The sequence below is a fragment of the Cervus canadensis genome, chromosome 13, assembly GCF_019320065.1.
Source record: "Cervus canadensis isolate Bull #8, Minnesota chromosome 13, ASM1932006v1, whole genome shotgun sequence".
Lineage (NCBI taxonomy): Eukaryota > Metazoa > Chordata > Mammalia > Artiodactyla > Cervidae > Cervus > Cervus canadensis.
Genome location: NC_057398.1, coordinates 34,771,565 through 34,792,547, shown reverse-complemented (window position 1 = coordinate 34,792,547; position 20,983 = coordinate 34,771,565). Strand labels below are relative to the sequence as shown.

Sequence of the window (20,983 nt, the reverse complement as noted above, 5' to 3'; positions counted from 1 at the left end):
ACTGAGATTTTAACCTTGCTATTGACTTACATTCTCATCATTTCCTTCCCAAATAAAACCACTTTATTTTTGTGCTAACTGTAAACACACATATAAAGTTACTTTCTTAAATAGCTGCTTAATTAATGAGACAATTGGGAAATACTTCTGAGTTATTTGGCCTTTTTTAACCTTATTTGAAGGATTTCCCAGGTGGCACTGGTGGTAAAGAACCTACCTACCAATGTAGGAGACATAAGAGATGTGGGTTCAATCTCTGAGTCGGGAAGATCCCCTGTAGGAGGGCATAGCAGTCCACTCCACTGTTCTTATTTGGCGAATCCTGTGCTGAGGAGCCTGGTGGGCTATAGTCCATAGGGTTGCAGAGAGTCAGATATGACTGAAGTGACTTAGCATGCATGCACGCAACCTTTTTTGAAAATCATTAAAAGCAATAATAAGTAGACCTCTGTGTGTGTGTGAGAGAGAGAGAGAGACTTAAATTCCAACTGCTTCTTAGAATACATTCTCTTGTAGTTGGATTCTCCTATTCTTTTTACTGGAAGGGTTAGAAAGAAAAATTAAAAAATTTAAAAGAATAATTTTTCATGCTTTTATTTTTAAAATGATTTAGAAAAGTCAGATCAAAGCAGTGTATTTTCCCCCCATTCATATGGCAAGTTTTACATGGTGTTAAAATTTTTAGTTCATGTCAGGAATTTCATGACCTCTGACCTTGGTCATTCTTTGTGTTATGATCATTTATGTAAATAAATTCTTAAGTTTTGTCACTTAGTTTCAAGGATAATTTTGAGGATAGTCTCAATCTTTTTCACATATAAGCTGTAAAATACTTATAGAGATCAAACGTGGTCCACTGGAGAAGGGAATGGCAAACCACTTCAGTATTCTTGCCTTGATAACCCCATGGACAGTATGAAAAGGTGACCTCCCCAGGTTTATAGATGCCCAATATGCTACTGGAGAAGAGTGGAGAAATAGCTTCAGGAAGAATAAAGAGTCTGAGCCAAAGCGAAAACAGTGCCTAGTTGTGGATGGGACTGGTGATGGAAGTAAAGTCTGATGCTGTAATTAACAGTATTGCATAGGAACCTGGAATGTTAGATCCATGAATCAAGGTAAATTGGAAGTGGTCACACAGGAGATGGCAAGAGTGAGTATCGACATTTTAGGAATCAGTGAACTAAAATGGACTGGAATGGACGAATTTAATTTAGATGACCATTATATCTACTACTATGGGTAAGAATCCTTTAGAAGAAATAGAGTAGCCCTCATAGTCAACAGAAGAGTCTGAAATGCAGTACTTGGGTGCAATCTCAAGAATGACGGTGATCTCTGTTTCCAAGGCAAACCATTCAATATCACAGTAATCCAAGTCTAATGGCCCAACCACTAATGCTGAAGAAGCTGAAGTTGATATGAAGGTCTTCACAGTTCTCTGAAGACCTACAAGACCTTCTAGAACTAACACCAAAAAAAACCTGTCTGTTTCATCATAGGGGACTGGAATGCAAAAGTAGGAAGTCAAAAGATACCTGGAGTAACAGGCAAGTTTGGCCTTGGAGTACAAAGTGAAGCAGGGCAAAGGCTAACAGAGTTTTGCCAAGAGAATGCACTGGTCATAGCAAACACCCTCTTCCACAACACAAGAGATGACTCTATACATGGTCATCACCAGATGGTCAATACTGAAATCAGATTGATTATATTCTTTGCAGCTGAGATCAAATTGCCAGCATCCGTTGGATCATAGAAAAAGCAAGAGAATTCCAGAAAAGCATCTTCTGTTTCATTGCTATGCTGAAGCCTTTGACTGTGTGGATCACATTAAACTGTGGACATTCTTAAAGCCATGGGCATACCAGATCACCTTACCTGCTTCCTGAGAAACCTATTGGCAGGTCAAGAAGCAACAGTTAGAACTGGACATGGACAATTAGACTGGTTCAAAATTGGGAAAGGAGTACATCAAGGCTATATATTGTCACCCTGCTTATTTAACTTATATGCAGAATACATCATGTGAAATGCTGGGCTAGATGAAGCACAAGCTGGAATCAAGATTGCAGGGAGAAATATCAAAAACCTCAGATATGCAGATGACACCACCCTATGGTAGAAAGCAAAGAAGAACTAAAGAGCCTCTTGATGAAAGTGAAAGAGGAGAGGGACAAAGTTGGCCTAAAACTCAACATTCAGAAAACTAAAATCATGGCATCTGGTCCCATCACTTCATGGCAAATAGATGGGGAAACAATAGAAACAGAGACTTTATTTTCTTGGGCTCCAAAATCACTGCAGTCGGTGACTGCAGCCATGAAATGAAAAGACACTTCCTTCTTGGAATAAAAGCTATGACCAAACTAGATACCATATTAAAAAGTAGAGACATTATTTTGCCAACAAAGGTCCGTCTAGTGAAAGCTATGTTTTTTCCATTAGTCAAGTATGGATGTGAGAGTTGGACCATAAAGAAAGCTGAACGCCGAAGAACTGATGCTTTTGAACTGTGATGTTGGAGAGGACTCTGGAGAGTCCCTTGGACAGCAAGGAGATCCAACTAGTCAATCCTAAAGGAAATCAGTCCTGAATATTCATTGGAAGGACTGATGCTGGAGCTGAAGGTCCAATACTTTGGCCACCTGATGCAAAGCATTGACTCCTTGGAAAAGACCCTGATGCTGGGAAAGATTGAAGGCAGGAGGAGAAGGGGATGATAGAGGACGAGATGGTTGGGTAGCATCACCAACTCAATGGACATGAGTTTGTGCATGCTCTGGGAGTTGTTGATGGACAGGGAAGCCTAGCGTGCTACAGTCCATGGGGTTGTAAGGAGTCGGACACAACTGAACTGAATTCAATGACCTGTTTTACATATAACTTACCTTGTAGTTTGAAATCTCATATCTAGATTTATAATTTTTGGATCAATTTGGTTTGCCATGATAGCTCTTTAAACAGAGGTAACTTTGTATCTGGTAATAAGGTGTTGATATGCAAATTCCATATAATACTCTTCCTCAGGGCAGCGTCCAGTGAGACCACAGAGAAATGTTTAGGTGAAGGTTTATTAGTAGTTGTCCTTCACATCCTGTATGTTCCTTCCTTCTCTAACAGATTTATTCTCAGGTATATTTATAGATCGGAGAAGGCAATGGCAACCCACTCCAGTACTCTTGCCTGGAAAATCCCATGGATGGATGAGTGGTTTCCCAGTTTGCTCAGTGGTAAAGAGTCTGCCTGCTGATGCAGGAGATGCCCTTTTGATCCCTGGGTTGGGAAGATCCCCTGGAGTAGGAAATGGCAACCCATCCCAGTAGTCTTGCCAGGAAATCCCATAGACAAAGGAGCCTTGTGGGATACAGTCCGTGGTGTTGCAAAGAGTTGGAAACAGCTGAGCACACACACCACTGTATTTACAGATAATCATTTTCCTGAATGTATCTTTGTAGTGAGAAATGAAAGAATGTAGATTCTTTCTCCTCTTCTGGAAAGCTTTTTAAATATATGTTAATAGCTACTTTATGTCTTTATAAGTAAAGGGTTTATAGTAATAATGATTCTGTTGATTATAATGTGTGTGTGTGTGTATATATATATATATATATATGTAAAGCTTTTCTTTGTGTAAAAAGAATAGTTGTTCTTAATCCTTATTATCTAACCATCTGTCATTTACTTCAATTCTGTCTAGTGTTACCAACATCAGTATCATACATCAGTCCTTTGGGGGAGTACAGAGATGGCAGAAATGAGTATGTCTTTTTGAGCTCAAAATTGATAGTGGACAGTGTAGACCATTTTGACTGCCAAATAACTGACCACACAGTGGATTTAAATTGTCAATATATTTATACAATATTAAGGAAATTTTTTATCAGGGTAAGGAGATATTTCTTTATAGAGGAGCTATGAGAATTTACTGCCACTGGAAGTAACTCGTTATATGGCTGCAGGTGCCTTTAAGAATAAAATAGTAAAGAGGGTTTGATGTGGTCAGGCTGTGGGCTTTGGTGCAGTTGAACAGTGAAGCCTAGGGAAGGTAAGGTGTGATATGGGATCAGAGCATCGAATGCAACAAGCTTTTTTGTCACATGAGCTTTAAGAAAGTGGAGATCATTAGTCAAGAAGGGACCTGTTAGTTTTGAAGTCAGTGACTAGAAGCTAGGTATGACAGTGTTGGACTTCTCAGGTGGTGCAGTGGTAAAAGAATTCACCTATCAATGTAGGAGATACAGGAGACTCGGGTTCGATTCCTTGGTGGGAAGATCCCCCGGAGAAGGAAATAGACACTCCAGTATTCTTGCCTGGAGAATCCCATGGACAGTGAGAAGCCTGGCGGACAGTGAGAAGTCCATGGGGGTCGAAAAGAGTCAGACATGACTGAGCAACTGAGCGTGCATGACAGTGCACGTTATGAACGACCAAAAATAGTTCCTTTGTGGGAGGTGATAGGAAGAAGAGGTGTATGGGCTGTGATTTGTGTTCAGAATGAGTGAGGTGAATAAATAATGGATGTCTGGAGATTTGAAGTGCTGGTTGTGGATAAAACAAGGATTGGAACATGGAAATTAACAACCTTTGATTGTCCTCAAATTTGCCCAAGTTGGAGCTACAGTTTTTATTTAAGGAGTGGATTTCTTCAGTTTTTACTTGAATACCAAATTAGGATTAGGAACAGAAATATTTACAACAGTGGGAAGAATTCTCTTCATCCCTTCAGGTGATTAGCATGCTACTGGATGTTGTCTGAATATGGAACAGCTTTTTTTTTTTTTTCCCTAGCATCCTGGACTTTGGAGCAAGATAGAAAGCTCAGTCAGCAGTTCATTCCTCAACTGCCATTTCACTTGCATTCAGAGATCTAATTGCTCTTCTGGAGCCTACATCTGAGTAGAGAAATCAGTTGGGAAATTCTGGATGCCTCAATGTTTGACTTTCAGATTTCTTCCTTTTCTGTAATGACTGTGGGCCTCAAAAATCCTGCTGTCTTTCAGAAAGTTTCATGGAAGGAAGTGCCCCTCTGTCTTCCTTGGCTGCCTCTTGGGTCTTGCTGGTGCCTGTGGTGGGACTAGGATTTCCACTGGATTGGGGACTCCAGACCTTTGCTTTTTGGGGGGCTGGGTATAGTGTGTTCTTAACATGCATGAACTGGAGAAACGGAGGAATCTGCCTGATTTGAGAAAATTCTAAGACATTGTTGTGATGGGTCATGAGGAAGATAAAACATGACATTTTAAGTGTGGGCATTATGGTCACTCTCCCTGGAAAATGTGATTGACAGCAGGTGCCATTACTTCTCAGTAAATAATACACAGACTTTTATGTCCTATGCTTTATGATGATCTTGGGCTGTAGTGTGGAGAGTTTTTACATTCCTTTATAGCTGCTGCTTCTCTTAAAATCATTACTTCTAGAAAAACAAATATATCTTAGCCTGTCATTTTAGAAAGTAACCTTTAGACTCCAGCTGTTGAGAGCATCAGAAATAATTACCCAGCTACCACCTTGTCAAATGTAATTTAAGAAAGTGCTCTTCTTCCGTGAGGAAAATCTAATTTGGTTTACTTCATTCCATCTCTGATTGGCTGCCTTCGTTTTCTTTACGATTAGAAAGTAAAATATGTTTAGGTTTAAATTTAATAGAAAGTTACCCATGAGATAGTAGATGGTTTTCTGTGTGGGTGAAAAGGTTATTGTAGTAGCATGTTCAAGCTAGTCTTTTTTACATATTTCATTCATTTCCTCACAAAATATGTATTAAAAATAAAGCAGTAGTTGGCAAAGCTGTTTGTCTTTGTGAAGATGGGGAGCATCTGTCTGAATAAGATATTCACAATTTTGTTTTGGTATGTAATTACTTGAGTAAGTAATTCCCTTTATTGAAGTTTCTTCATCTGATTATGGATAATCCCATGGGATTCCCACTCCCCTTCTTCAGGGCTGTTGGGAACAATAACTGAGGCTTTACCAATTCTTTAAATCATCAGCTAGTGATCAAAAAGAACTCAAGATCTGTTTCCCTTTAACTTAAAATTATTTGTAATTTAGTATCACCTATAAAATTTTGTTTTTCTATAAAAGGTATGTGCTTTGTTATTTATTTATTTATTTATTCAGTGGCTTTATGGGCCCTGTCTTTGTTCCCTTAAAGGTAAATGCCATTGTTTTAAATTTTCTTTTTCTTTTAAAGACTGTGTGTATATCGAGAGTCGGAGGCCCAACACACCGTATTTCATCTGTAGCATCCAAGACTTCAAACTGGTAAGCATCTTTCCGTGTGCTGTTGATTCTGCTCTGTGCTTTCTCCCGATTCCATCGGCTGTCTCTGTTGATCGCTGCTCTCCGTGTTGACTTGGTAACCTGCTCACCTCTAAAGTGCTGACCGCTTAGTGACTACAACACTCCAATAAGGCAGTAAGCGGTTTTGTATTAGTAACATTTAGTGTTAGAAAGCTCATCCTTATTCCTATAGTAACTGTTTTGACAATAATTTCAGAGATTCCCTTGAGTAGTTTTTTTCTCAGCCATTATGAAGGACCTGAAGTGAAGTGAATTTGGGATTTCATGATGAGTTGGGGAGAGAAAACGAATATAAATGGGCCAGAGATTTTGATTTTCTGTGGCATACTTTCTTAGGTATGTTAAGCAAATATGGAGAGTATCTTGAACCTTTTTTGGGGGAGTCTCCCAGGAGTGGAGGTTGCTAGAAGGAAGCCTGGCCTGGTGATGGAATAGCTACAGTGCTTTCTCACTGAAAACCTTTCACAAGTACTGAAGTGGTGGGATTGTCTGAAATGAAATCTTGCTTTCAGTCCATTGGTTGTCAGACTGGGCACTTTGGATCCTTCAATATTTGTAGATAGTTTGCAGAGGTCTGTAAATAAACATTCTCAGTGTTCAATAAATGTACCTTACACATGTCTGTATAACTCCTTTTCAAATGTATCAGTATGCTTCTGTGATTTTTAAAATTAACTTATTTAATGACAAGACATAGTTAAAAGAATCACTATTATTGTTTAGTATTTTCCTCAAAGTATTGTTACGTGAAATACTGTAATTTGGGGATCTTTTGAAACATGATAAGAAAGGATTCTTGTACTTGAAGGTTATGAGCCACTTTGTACATTCTTAGGTTTAGAGGCATGCCAAGTGTTTAGCTTTGTAGAGATACACATCAGTGTCTGTGAATGCCACATTTCCAAACCCCTCTGTGACTTCTGATAACACTTGTGCTCTGACATACACTGTATGTGATATTTCAGTCTAAGGAAAATAATATTCTGAACTTTGCATCTCTTTTAAAAAAATATAACACATTTTGAATGATTCCAAATGTCCAATTAGTATATCCTATTGAGTTAAAAAGTTGCCTGCCATTTACTTTTCTTTATTCAAAAGTTATCACCTGAGTAATATATGTGTTTTGCTACTTTAAAACAAAGTAAAACAGGTCATTTATGTCTAAGATTTCTTTATTCTTGATAAATTGCTTTTACCTTCTGGTTGTTTTACAAGGTGGCCTTGCAGTTTAATCTTGTAAGTCAAATGCTTTCTGTTCAGAGTTTATGTCAACGTGAGGTTTTACCATTTTTAGAGGTCTCTGCTGTTTATTATATGTTGCCTTCCAGAGATTTTTTTTACAGACGCTGCACCGACATCTGTGAGTCTGGGTGGTGGCCTCGTTTCTTGAAGAGTTAGCTGGTGGTGCTGCCGTCGCTCTCTGCTCACTGTCTTTGTGTGTGATTTTCACCAAATGTGTGACACCAGTGCACCATGGAAAAGATAGCTGTGGAATCAAATTGCAAAAATTTTTCTTTTAACTTAGAGTCTGAGTCCCTTTTATACAGATTTTGCACGTTAGCAGGTGCCTTCATGTTTGAACGGCGTCTCTTATGAAATGCTGATTACAGTGTGATAGCTGCTGTTTGGGGCAGAGGTTCCTGCTGAGCTACAGTAATTGCTCAGGGTTTTAACAGCAATAAAAGCTGAGGCTTCTCTTGTCAGGATTGGCCTAGTGCAGCACATTAAAATGGTGTGGAAAGTGGGGTGCTGTAGGTTTAGATGTCTTTTTCTAAGTCACATATGCTATGTCATGTGTTTCTGATTGAGTTCTGTATTCAGCACGTATTCATAGTTTTTGTGTAAGAATAACAAGGATGATGAAGAAATATGTGCTCCTAGAAGAAATATAGTTATTGTCTGGTTACCCACTTTCTTTCCTTGTTTCTGAATACCACTTACGAAAAGGTAACCTCACAGATCAGAATAATCATAGACTTTCTCTCCTTCAGCTTACCCAACTAATAGGCAAAAAGATGAACAGAAGGAAATGTGCTTTGTTTCTTTGCAAAATTTTGCAAAGAAGAAACCAGGGTTGGTTTTGTGCACAGCAAATGCCACACATGGCAGGTGGAACCGTGGAAAGGAGTAACCCAACAGCTTTGCGTTGTTGATTAATTATTTATTTTATCTTTTTTGTATTTGAGGTTTAACTGAGAGACGTCTTTCTTTGTTTATACCATAAATTAGAATCAGTCCTTTTATCATGGCGAGTTTGAATACAAGGTGTGTTTGGGGACCATCAGAGGCACTGGGGGAAGGCCTTTTGTAGGGGAGGAAGCTGAAGCAGAGGTTTGGAGTGGCTGTGCAGAGAGAGAGAGAGAAAGTGAGCTCTCTCCCTGAGTCTTGCTGCACTGGTGCTTCTTCCTGTTGGATTCTTAGATTACCCTCCTTGTTTTCTTTCAGTGAAGGGCCCCCTTCTTGGGCCACCTGGAGGAGCTCTCCAGTGACTGTATCCAGAAGAGCCTGGGCTCACAGCGGCAAGCCTTTTCTTCTGCTGCACTCCCCCAGCTTTTTTCTGTCACCATGTGGCTGAGCGTGCACTGAGGGTTTTGTTCCAAGCCAGTCGGTATCCCCAGGGGCATTATGTGCCAGGGTGAGTTCAGATGTTCTGGGTTATTGCCAGGGCCTTCGACAGGCAAGCCTACTTTGTGTTCTCTGTTGAGTACAACTATAAGGGGACTGAGGAATGTAAGGCAAAGGTCCTCCCCTCAGGGGTCTTGGGTTCTGCCTGGACAGACAGCTGTGGTATAGTGGATGTCAGCCTTTGTCGGAGAACACTTGTGGGATTGATGTGGAGGAAGGATTCCCTTCTTTTACAAAAAAAGCAATAAAATTATATTTTTATAGGAACCCAGGCCTTAGCATAGTAGAATTAGTTTGCTTCTAGAAATAATCATGGATTTTGAGAATGCTGGATGGAGATTATTGAGATTGGTAGGTTCCATTCAATGTGACCCCACAGAGTTCCTCATCTGGCTCTAAGAGTAGTGCTTTCTGCCTGATCCTTCACTCCCAGATGAGTGGTTGAAGCCATTCTTTTAATATCCTGCATGGGAATTCTGTGTGGATTTCTAATAATTTCTGTTATTCATTAAATAGAAAAATTATGTTGCTTGTTTCCTTGAGTTATTACAGTTATCAATTCTTTAGCTATTTATTACATGAAATTAATTTTCAGGTCAGATAGATAATTATTACAAATATTATTTTGAGCAGATACCATTGGTCCATTTTTGCTCCTATTTGGTTTATTAAATAGAGACTCCTTGGAGTTGGGGACCTGTCTGTAGTGAATTTTCGCTTTTTCCAGTTGACTTTTAGGGTTCAGGGTGTTGTTACAACTCTTCATGGATGCATATGCTCTGGTATCATTGTCATCCCTAACAGCTTATAGTCTCAGTGCTGATCCTGCATGTGGAATAGTTAAGGATGCCTCCCACTCCTTACCTTGGCAAAGACACACCTCCATTACTGCTGTGAATGTGGGGACTGAGTTATGTAAGATTTAGTATCTGGTGTTTCTTTGTTTCGTAGCCAAATGTGAGTAGCTGAGGGAGGAATGTTTGGAATTTCTTCCTAGTTCCTGGCCTAGACCCATAACCCTACCCCAAAAGCTGATCGCAACAGTCAGGGGCTTCAGCTTAGCTCCACTTACCGTTGAAATTGCCCTCTCTCCACCAAAATTAAGTTTCTCAGAAGACTGAAAGCAGTTAGCTGCTTTTCCTTTTTTAAAATGAAAGCTTAACTGAGAATAAGTGGCTATATCTTCTTGTTTTTTTGTTAGAGACCTTTATATAGACAATACTGGGAGGTAAGGGAGGCTTCACTAACAGGCAACCTTGTGTGCATACATGTGTTATACACCACAGTTATTTAATCCCAGCTTGGCTGATGTGACTACTCAGCACAGAATATATGGTGTATGGGCGTTCATTGTAATGTTAGGTCAACCTTGTATTGAAAACTCATAGGGGAGGCAGGAAATGTACATTAATTTGAACATGGCTAATTGAGAAGATTAGATGTTATCCTGGGATTGAGTTTTGGGGGATGGTAGAGTGCCTGGGTGGAGAGCTCCACTTAGACATCAGCTAGTCTGTTCATCAGTTGTTGTTTTCCATGACACTGGGCAAGACATTACACCCTTCTCACCTTGCTTTATTTACCTGTAAAGTTGGGATGTAAAGTGCCCGCCCACCTTGCACATGGCTTGTTTTTAGATGAGAAGATCAAGCCTACATGCTGGACAGTGCAGTGATGATTGTGACATTGACTAAATAGTTGGTACTCTAGGTTTAAGCTTGGTAAAAGCACATACTCATCTGTTTTATTCATTGATTTAGATATTGCATGACTCATGTAAGATCCATAATAAATATTTACTGAATATTGAATGAAGTTACACTTCAGTGGAAAAAGTTAATTGGATAAAGTTATTAAAAAACTTTAGCAGTGGTTTGATACAGTGCTTGCGTTAACTACAAATTAGCCTTTCATTTATTAAACAGGCCAAAGAGATCTGCTTCTTTACCTTGAGATAGCCTGCAGTGTGTGGCATTTTATATATTTAAATAATTCTAAAAATACTTTATAAAATTCATTTATAAAATTTTCTTCAGGAAGTTTATGTGAATGTAGCCAAAGTCATAATATTTTTTAGGCATTATTATGTTCCGCTTTGAATTTTCTGTATCACTGACTTTTAGCAAACATAAATGATGTCTTAGTACTAACTTATGTAAACATCCCAGAGAAGGCAGTTCATAGGAAAAATGCCTTTGGATATGATGGTTTGTTTCTGTATGAAGCAGTGGTTGTTTTCTCTCTAGGTTTTTTGTAGTCTCTCAAGTTAAGCCTGCCAAATTGAGTCTTTCTGTAGTTTCTTTTTCTCTGTACCCTCTTTGTTCATTTCCTGTAGAAAGGTCAGTACCACTTGCTTACAACTTTGTGACTTAGGTGTTGTGTGGGATAATGAAGTGAAAACCTTGGAAGTTTGTTATTAAGTATTTTCTGCTTATAGAGTGAGGAGTCACATCTTAGATAATGGAAAGTACAGCAGAGACAGTTCTTTAAAGAGTTGTTCCTTTTTGTCAGTTTAGTTGTTCTCACCGTCAGGAGGTGGGTGCCTCAGTGCCCTTCTTATACAGTGATTCCTAGGTCAAGAAAAGGTGGAGAGTAGAAGGAAATTTTGCCATTTGCAACAACATGAATGATCTTGGAGGGTTCCTTGCTAAGTGAAGTAAGTCAGACAGAAAAAGACAAATTTTGTGTGGTCTCACTTATATGTGGTATCTTAAAAAAAGAAAGCAAACTAGTGAATACAATTAAAAAGAAGCAGAGAACAAATTAGTTGTTATCAGTGAGGAGAGGGGAGGGGCAAGATAGGGGTAGAGGCTTAAGAGGAACAAATAAGGTAGAGGGGTATCTTGCATAGTACAGTATCCCTAACAGTCTATGATAACTATAGATGGAATGCAGTCTTAAAAATTAGGAATCACTGTATTGTATACCTATATCTTGTGTAATATTGTACATCACCTATACTTCAATTTAAAAAAGGTTTCAAAAAAAAGGAGGAGAGTTGAATTACTGACTTGATGCCAGAGTACTCTTCTGAAGGCCACACCTTCCCCACTTCTTTTTTTTAAAATAAAGGTCTTGGTCACTTAGTTGCTATCCATATGTTTTGTGATAAACTGTAATGGGGTAGTGGACTTCCTCGATGCTGTGTTTGAAGTGAGCCACCAATAATGAATGTGTGTGCAAGGACTAAATGTCCTTTTCGCATGAAGTTTATATTTAAGAGTGGGATGAAGTCACTTGGCCCTGAGTGTGATGGTCAGTCAGATGCAGCTTTGCGGGAACCTGCCGTGCTTGTCCCCACCCTCACCCCAGTTACGGGGCAGTCGTGTTGAAAGTTATTTTGAATCATCACAACATTTTCACATGATATGTGTCAGTTCTTAAGTGGGAGAAGTGGTGACACAAGTGAAAATAAGACTGAGGCTTTGGGAATAAATATCTCAGGGTATCTTATTGGCTCCATTTACCCAGCTTCTGAGTGGTGTGTTTTCACTCATGATTGACAGTCATTGTAGGCTTCATGGGATTTAAAGTTTTAATGGTTCATGATTATTGTGTGATTGGGTGATTCATTTTCTCCTAATGTATTTGGATTTTTAGGACTCTGTGTAGGAAATCATTGAAGAAGTTTTATTATATTTACTTCCGTAAAATACTTACTTAAAAATGTTATTTTACTAAACCTGCTCTGTATATGTGAAATTTTTTCAATGCAGCAAACTCTGGGTATTCTGTTTTTTTTTTTTTTTTAAATAGGAGCTTAAGGAAGTTTGAGACAATTTGATGTTTGTAGAGAGCTACTGTGCTAGAGGACTGGTAAATAGCTGCCATTCCAACTCTGTTTCTTAGAAGTGGAAATTTGTAATTAATGTATATGTGGATGTTTGCGTTAAGGGCCAACTCAAAATTATACAAGAAAAACTCATTAGAAGAATTGAAAGAAAAAATTAGGACAACTGAGATACTATCAGTGCTTTTTGATTCATAAATGAGAGTAATGAAATGCTTTGAAATGATGCCTTTATAAAATGTTTTAATAATTACTTGAACTTTTGCATATTAAATAATGTCATGTTTAGAAATGCTTTACTAAGGTGTTTTTTGCTTAAAACACTTGATTTGAATGAATAAGGATTTGAGTGATTTGATTAATTCCTACTGCAAGAGATTAACAGGGATTTCAGTTTTTCAAAAATGTTTGTTGCTTACATTAAAAATTCTTTACTGTACATCCTAGTGCCCAGTTGAATCTTTGATTTGAAATTTGCAGTGTTGGTATGGGGAGGAGGGAGTTGTGTGGTAGAGATGATTATGGCTATTAACACTTGATGTTCACAGAGGTCATTTATATAGTGTCCCCAGGGCAGTATGCGTCAGAGACTGACTGCCCAGAAAGCATACTGTGTGGGAGCCCAGGGTCCTCTGGAGGGTCATCTGACGAGTAAGAAAAGCATCATGATAAAGACATTCCCCGTATTAGTTCTTTTTCTTGGGATTTGTCCTTTTGTTTGTTTTCAGAGACATTTAAAAAGAACAAGTAGTTAATGGAGCATATTAAAATCTTGGACTGTAAGAAGCTGTTAGGGATTCTTTTCTTCTTGAAAGGAATTATGTGTAATAGGACTCCCTAAAAATGATTTAATATGAAAAGTTTGCTTACCTGTAATTTCTAAGCAGTTTTAAGAACCGAGATTCGCTTAAGTATTTGGGTTTTATGGGGTTTTTTAGTTCATTAAAAACTACATGAAATTGGATCGGTTAAGTTTTTTGGAAATGTTATATACTCCCTAGAGTATTCGAAAAAGGAACATGTTCAAACTATTACCTGAGCTATCTTTGTGATACTTACCAGGACTGTGCTGGCTTTCAGAAGTTGCTCCCTAATCTTTTGCTGGTTTTAAATATTTCTTGGGGAAAAAGAAAGACATGTATGATATGCACCAAACTGGTTTGGCTCCTAAAAGACATAATGTCTTTCTTGAACTTTATGCTCCAGCCTGTTCATTATACTCACCCTGTGGGCATTGTGAGCAAACTCAAGCTTGTTTGAAGGATGTTGTCTTTTTCTCTGGTGTTAAGCCTCTGTCTTCAGCTTTACAAAATGAAACTAGGACTTTGAGAAAATGGTAGGATATCTCTTGAGGCCCCCCACCCCCCATACTTTGAGCATTTCCTTATGAAGTATGTGTCTTATGCCTCTAACATCTGTCCTTAGAAAACTCTTCTGAAAGCTCAGTTTGTCCACTTGTGGTTCATTTTATAGTTGTGTTTATCTGACACCGTTGCATTTTTGTTTCTATTATAAGCAAAGCATGCCACTGTCACTGCGTTTTGACACTGTGTCACATCTTAACTTGGTTATTTCGAGGGGCACACACCATACTGCCTTACAACAGGCCCACACGAAAGTGTGGAGCCAGAGGGTCATATGTTTGTTCACGCCGGAGTGAGAAACAGCTTTGATGGATGCGCAAAGTTTAACTTGAGTGGTAAAACAGATTCTCTGAGATTTTGGAGACCATCTGCTAAAGGATTTGTGCAGAAACCCGCTTGTGTGCTGCGTGCCCCTAATAACCAGGGTCTGAGGGGACATCAGGCATGTTAACTGAAGACTGTTTTCTCTTTTAGGTTCACAACTCCCAGGCCTGTTGCAGATCTCCAACTCCTGCTTTGTGTGACCCCCCAGCATGCTCTCTGCCGGTGGCATCACAGCCACCACAGCATCTTTCTGAAGCCGGGCGAGGGCCTGTAGGGGTAAGGAGAATCCCGTTTTTAAAAGCTATCAATATTTTATATCCCATAGGGTATAAAATAGGATCATTGCCTCCCTCCCCAGAGCCCCTTTAAAAATGTGCTGTATTGTCTGTGTTTTTAAAGGAGTAACAAGTACATGCACAGAGGAAGCAAATACGGGACTTGCCTTACCCCTCTAGGACAGTTCCAGACGCTGGGGGGTGGTGGTGTAGGGGACTCTGGCACCAGCAGAGAGCACGCTGGGCTGCTGCAAGGAGCAGGAGCTGGCAATCAGCAGCGAGTAAGGATGTTGGCAACTGAAATGGGGGAGAAGGGGGTAAGTGGGTCCACATGTGGAGTGTGCCTTTCCCCAGGATCCTTGGGACTTGTGGCCCGTGGCTCTGAACTGTGTGGGGTGCTGCCCTCCTGGGGCATGTTTGGTAGAGTGTTGCACAGAGGTAGCTGGGCTTTTCTGCAATGCCAGATACAGAATCAGTGTGTGACAGGCTTGGGTTGGCGTGTAGAGGTGGTGCTCTCAGCTGTGCCCCGGAAATCCTCTGTTCCCTGGTGGGGATGCGGGGCCTGCTGTGAGGCAGAGCAGGATGAAATGTTTTTAGCACTGTATCCCTTGGAGCACAGGGCCTGGTGTTAGTGGTCCACGAGGGTTATTTTCATGTCTTTACCTTCTCTGAGAGCTGTGTGTACACATCTGTGTTCATTTTCCTTCCTTTATGAGGATTTAATGCTAAAGTTTTCTGAAAGACTGGTGCTTCTTGTTCTGATTGATTGCTGTTAATCACTAAAGAAGTTTAAGACCCATCTTTCTCTTGTTTTATGTGATCTCGCCAGGGGGCTCGTACTCATGCTCAATTAGAAAATAACACAAGAGAGTAGTCACCGCACGTACTCACACGATTTAGGATACTGGCACTATGTAATGACTCATTCAGTTTCCCTGTAGAATATTATTACCTTGAGACTCAGAGAAGAGAGCACTTCAAATGGGCTGTAGCAGCACGTGGGAAAGCTTTGGGAAGGAAGATAGGTAATGAGGAGCAAGGTGTGTTTCTGATACACTGGTAACGTAGGGCGGGCAGAGTGGAGGAGCCCTGCATGTGTGCATGCCAGCCTGTCCCTATAAGCAACATAGGCATTGAGCCTGGTGAAGCCGAGAGTTGTGAGAAGATGACTGCAGAACATCAAAGAAGAGCACAGGTTAGTGGGTCCTGGGAGGCAGACATGGGGATGTGAAACGGGGCCGGATTGTAGAAGGTTAGAAAAGGCAAGATTTTATGTGCTGGGCCAAAGAGAGCCTTTGCTGGCTTTTTCATTCCAGGCAAGCCTGTCACTGCTTAAGAAGATTCATTGGGTAGCAGTGTGGAGTGGGGGAAATACTGAAAGTTCCAGTTGGGAGGCTAGGGCTGTCATCCATGCGTGAAATGAAGAGGGCTAAGACAATGGAGATGGGGTATAAAGAATTGTAATAAAATCAGGAATAATTGTCAAAACAACATTTTCATGTTTAGATAGTTGCCACTGTAATTTATCAAGAATGAGACCAGAAAAAAAGTTCACATATGGAAGCCTTGAAATTCCTGATATATAATAGTCAATCACAATGAAAGATAAAACCCAGTGTAGTGGATAAAAATCTAATTTTAATCCCTGGAGAGATATTGGCATCTTAAGGAACAAATTAGCAGTCCTGACTTGCCTGTTTCAGAAGCTCCAGCCTTTACCAATTACCATCTTGTTTGTTTACGTGTGTGTGTGTGTATGAAATGGTTTTTATCTTTTAGACTGATACTATATTCTCTAATCAGTGTGAATGTCATTGTTAGACTGTTTCATTTATTGCAATACTCACTAACCAGGATTTGCTGAATGGATTTAAGGTTTTGCCCATAATAACATTGATTTTTGGTAAACTTTTTATATTAGCATTAGTGATGCCTAGTATTGATTTATTTAATTTTTTAGCAGTAAAAATATTATGTCTACCAGGAATTTAATTAAGTCCATGATCAGTGGTATACTCAGATACCATCCTGTGGAAGCTGGAGAAGATTCTGTAGTAAGATGACAGATCTTTTTTCAGTCAAGACAATGCTGTGTAAAGCTAACGTATTGATTGTTCTTTAACAACGCTTCATGCTGCCAAAGTCATTTGAGCTGGATCTGAATTGGATCCAGTTGGCAAAGCTCCCCTCCATGTGTGGAGCTCTCATAAATTCTGCAGGCCCACAAATCTGATACAGTGTAATGAGAGAGCTGCTGGGAGAAAAAATTGATTACAGGGCTGCAGACAATATCATTAACATTTCCTGCCATGATACACCAGATGTCTTCTCTAATAGACTATTTTTGTTAATTTAGTTTTTATAGGATAGCATTGATTGCATCATAATTTAACTTTTCTTTGCATATTCAGGTATCTGTGATCTCTGTTTCTATACTAATGATGGCATCAACTCATAAGGTTTAATTTTTATTAATTTTTATCTGTTCATTTTAAAAGCATCTGTGTCAGAAAGGCAACATTTTTACTCATTCCTGAGAATCTGTTAGCTCAGATGCCTTCTAGCAAAAAGTACTGATTTACTGGAGTGGGTAGGGAGGGAGGTGAGAAGGCAAAGGAAGCATTCCCAGACTGGGAAGAGATGATCTACACCCCTAGCTGCTCCCCTTATCGTATTGGGGTTTAATTTGTGTGACAAAGGCTCTGTCCAGAGCAGAGAGGTGCAGCCATTTAAAGGGGACTTGAATGCATGTTCACGTCCACTGTGGTAGGTGTGGCTCTGCAGGCTGGAGTGCTTGTCAGGCGTACCCGTCCTCTCCTCACTGGAAGTTCAGTGCTCCTCACTAGGATGTTTAGTTACTTAGCATTTTTATTCCTTACTCTTACCTTTTTGTGCATTTAAGACCTCTGTGGGGGTAGCTAACAGATATTGTTACAAATATGACCATGTTTTGATAGTCGGTCAAGCTATTTTATGTCATTAAAAAAATATTCACAGCAGCTTTATTCACAATAGAAAATTACTGGAAACAGCTTAAATGTTCTTTAATGGGTGAATGATCAAACCAAGTCATTATTTTTTTTTTTAGCTACTGGTTTTGTTTTTGGTGCATTATCCTTCAGAGAACAGATTTTTCTCATGATGAGTTCCTGTGTAACATGGACGTGTTAACTAACCATCTGACCCTTAGTTTTCTCACTCATAAATGGGTATGCTACTATAGTACACTGATCACAAAGGGCTGTTGCAAAGGTGATTGAAATAATTCATTAAATTGCTTTGCCTGATGTCAAGTATATAATAAGCATTCATTAAGCAGTCTCTCTTATCACATAGAATTTTATTGTACAAATTCAGGTTTAAATAATTGATTGATTTTTCGGATATTCTTAATCTAAAGTCCCTAGGTCCCTAGATGGTTTTGTTGAGTTTAAGAGGGTCTGTGAACTTCCTAAAATTGCTTGCAAAGTCTTACACACACATGCATTTTCCTGGAGAGAATTTATATTTTTCAACTATGAATGATAATCAGTAGATTTCTAAGATTTAAAAATTAAGTTTAAAAACTGCTGTTCTCTAAAGTCTCTTGAGGTATGGGTCACTTGAAGCCTCAAATCAGGAAAGTAACCTTTAAAATGACATAAAAATTTTAAAAAATTCTTTAATTGAGGCTATTTTCCAAATAAAGGCTATAGTTAAAACCCCCAAAAGACAAACCAACAGCCCTCAAACCAGCTAACTGTTTGCTAAGGAGGTGAACTAACATGGAACAGTCACTGTGTGCTGAGGCACTCTGCTGGTCTTTTTATGTAGCTTTCCCCGTATGGTCTCCACAACAGGTGCTTCAGGTACTTGGAATTTGGGGTACCATTTAATAATTAAAAGTAAATATTTATCATAAAATGCTATTTTAAAAGTAAAGCCAGTGGAGGAGATGCGAGAGTCACAAGTTCCATCCCTGAGCTGGGAAGATTCCCTGGAATAGGAAATGGCAACCCACTCCAGTATTCTTGCCTGGAAAATTCCATGGGCAGAGGAGCCTGTGGGGCTACAGTCCTTGGGGTTGCCAAAGACTCAGACATGACTGAGGGCCTGAGCACGCAATTACATTTCTTAGCTGCTTGATGCTTATAAAGAGTTGTCATCTGGTTGCTTGTTTTGCCCTATAGGAGGTTTTAAGGATATCCTGCTTTTTCAGAGTTTGCTGTAGTTTCTCCAGTTGCCTTCAACTATGCCCAAAATAAGCCTTTTATGTTTGACTGTGGTAAAAGTGTTAAAACCAGATTTTCAGAAAAAATGCCAGTACAGATGCTGTATTAATTTGGGGATTAGTCCATCTACCCTGAATGAAAGATGATTACTAGCTGTTGAATTTTAATGTAGCAAGTTTAAAAAATTCTTAAAACACCCAGTTGACCAGTGTTAGTATTAGTGAGCACATACCCACTTCCAGGTGAATTCCTTTCCTTTGAAGCTGTTATTTCCGCATCCTGCTTTCCCTTAGAAGCTGAATGCCAGCTAATTTGTTCTTAAGGCTATCTTCCATTATACTCATCTGCTCCTTTTATACAAAAGAGGCCTCGAGCCACATTTTCAGAACATATATTTGAATAACCTTAGGATTTTAAAACACTTTCACTGTTTAAGCAGTCTTTGCTACCATAGATCTGTATGAAATGTAATGGTTACTTTTAAGTTTTATTGAGCTCTCCCTTCTTTCAGGGATAATGCATCACCCTTGGTTACTTACAGGCACTGTGAGACCCTTTAACTTCTTTCAAGGGCTATTTCATGCTGTTTGAAAAATGTATAAGCAAAAACGTGGTGTGCCCAGGCTTTACAAGTTCTCAGGAAGCAGTTTTACTAAGAGACATTTCAGGACGTGGAGGTAGAGCATGCAGTTTGTCTAGCTTAACTTTGTTTGTAGTGTTATCCGTCATTTTAGGATATCATAGTATTTTTAGTGACAGCATTTCAAATAAATATAAAGGTCTTCAGCTTTTCTAAGTGCCTGGTGTGAAGATTAAGTAACTCACCTAAAGTTAATCAGCCCTTTCCAGAATCTGAAAATTGTTATGCCTAACTCCTCTAAGTTAGCATTTTCTGTTTTTATCTTTGATCTACTGTTGTACTGTTAGATCGAATGGCAGATACTTATAATTTTTTCCTTTTTTTATTCCTTGTAAATAGACTTTATTTTTCAGAGCAATTTTAGGATCACAGCAAAAATTGAGTGGGAGGTACAGAGATTTCCCATATACTTCCTACCCAATACATGAATGCATGCATGTGTGTGTGCTAAGTTGCTTCAGTTGTAACAACTCTTTGCAACCCCATGGACTGTAGCCTGCCAGGTTCCTCTGTCTGTGGGATTCTCCAGGCAAGAATACTGGAGTGGGTTGCCATGCCCTCCCTCAGAGGATCCTCTCGACCCAGGGATCGAACCTGCATCTCTGATGTCCGCTCCGTTGGCAGGTGGGTTCTTTGCCACTCGTGCCACCTGGCAAGTCCCCATACATGAATACCCTCCCCCATTAGCAATACTCCCACCAGAGTGGTGCATGATTAACAGTCAATGAATCTCCACATCATTATCATCCAAAGTGCATAGTAGGCTTTAGGTTCACTTTTAGTGTGTTGTACATTCTTTGAGTTTGGACAAGTTTCCAATGCTTCACACAGAGTAGTTTCATTCCCCTGACAGCCCTCTGTGCTTCTCCTGTTCAGCTCTCCCTTTCCTCCTAACCCCTGGCAACCACTGATCTCTTTGCTCTCTCCTTAGTTTTGCCTTTTCCAGAATGTCATATGGTTGGAATCATAAAGGATGTAGCCTTTTCATGTTGATTCCTTTCATTTAGAAGTATGCACTCAAGATTCCTCCATGTAAAGACATGAAAAGTCATGCATAACAGTTTCTTTTTCACCATAAACAAAATTCCATTGTTTGGATGCACTACAGTTTATTTATCCTTTCATCTACTGAAAAAGATGGCATCCTTCTTCCAAATTTTAGCAGTTATGAATAAAGCTGCTCTAGCAGCAGGGTATTGTGTGGACATAAGTTTTCAACTACTTTGGGAGCCTAATTGCAGGATTGTATGGCAAGAGTGTGTTCAATTTTCTGAGAAACAACCACACTATTTTTCAAAGTAGCTGTACAAGTCTGCATCCCTAGCAGCGATGAATGGAAATTTCCTGTTGCTCTACATCCTCAGCAACATTTGGTGATGTTGGTCTGGATTTTGGCCATTCCGTTAGGTGTGTTAGTGGTATCTCTGTTGTTTAAATTGGCATTT

General features: G+C 39.4%; 1 protein-coding gene across 5 annotated transcripts in view; it reads left to right on the top strand.

Annotated features, from left to right (window-relative positions):
* Window positions 1–20,983, top strand: part of RERE (arginine-glutamic acid dipeptide repeats) — a 435,792-nt gene that overhangs the window by 198,638 nt on the left and 216,171 nt on the right. For 4 of the 5 annotated variants that reach the window (XM_043486136.1, XM_043486133.1, XM_043486134.1 and 1 more), the window contains exons 3-4: window positions 6,197–6,267; window positions 14,563–14,688. In XM_043486136.1, coding sequence (XP_043342071.1) covers window positions 6,197–6,267; window positions 14,563–14,688 — 197 coding nt within the window. The remainder of the gene's footprint in view (window positions 1–6,196; window positions 6,268–14,562; window positions 14,689–20,983) is intronic. The other variant, XM_043486137.1, reaches the window with a different exon arrangement.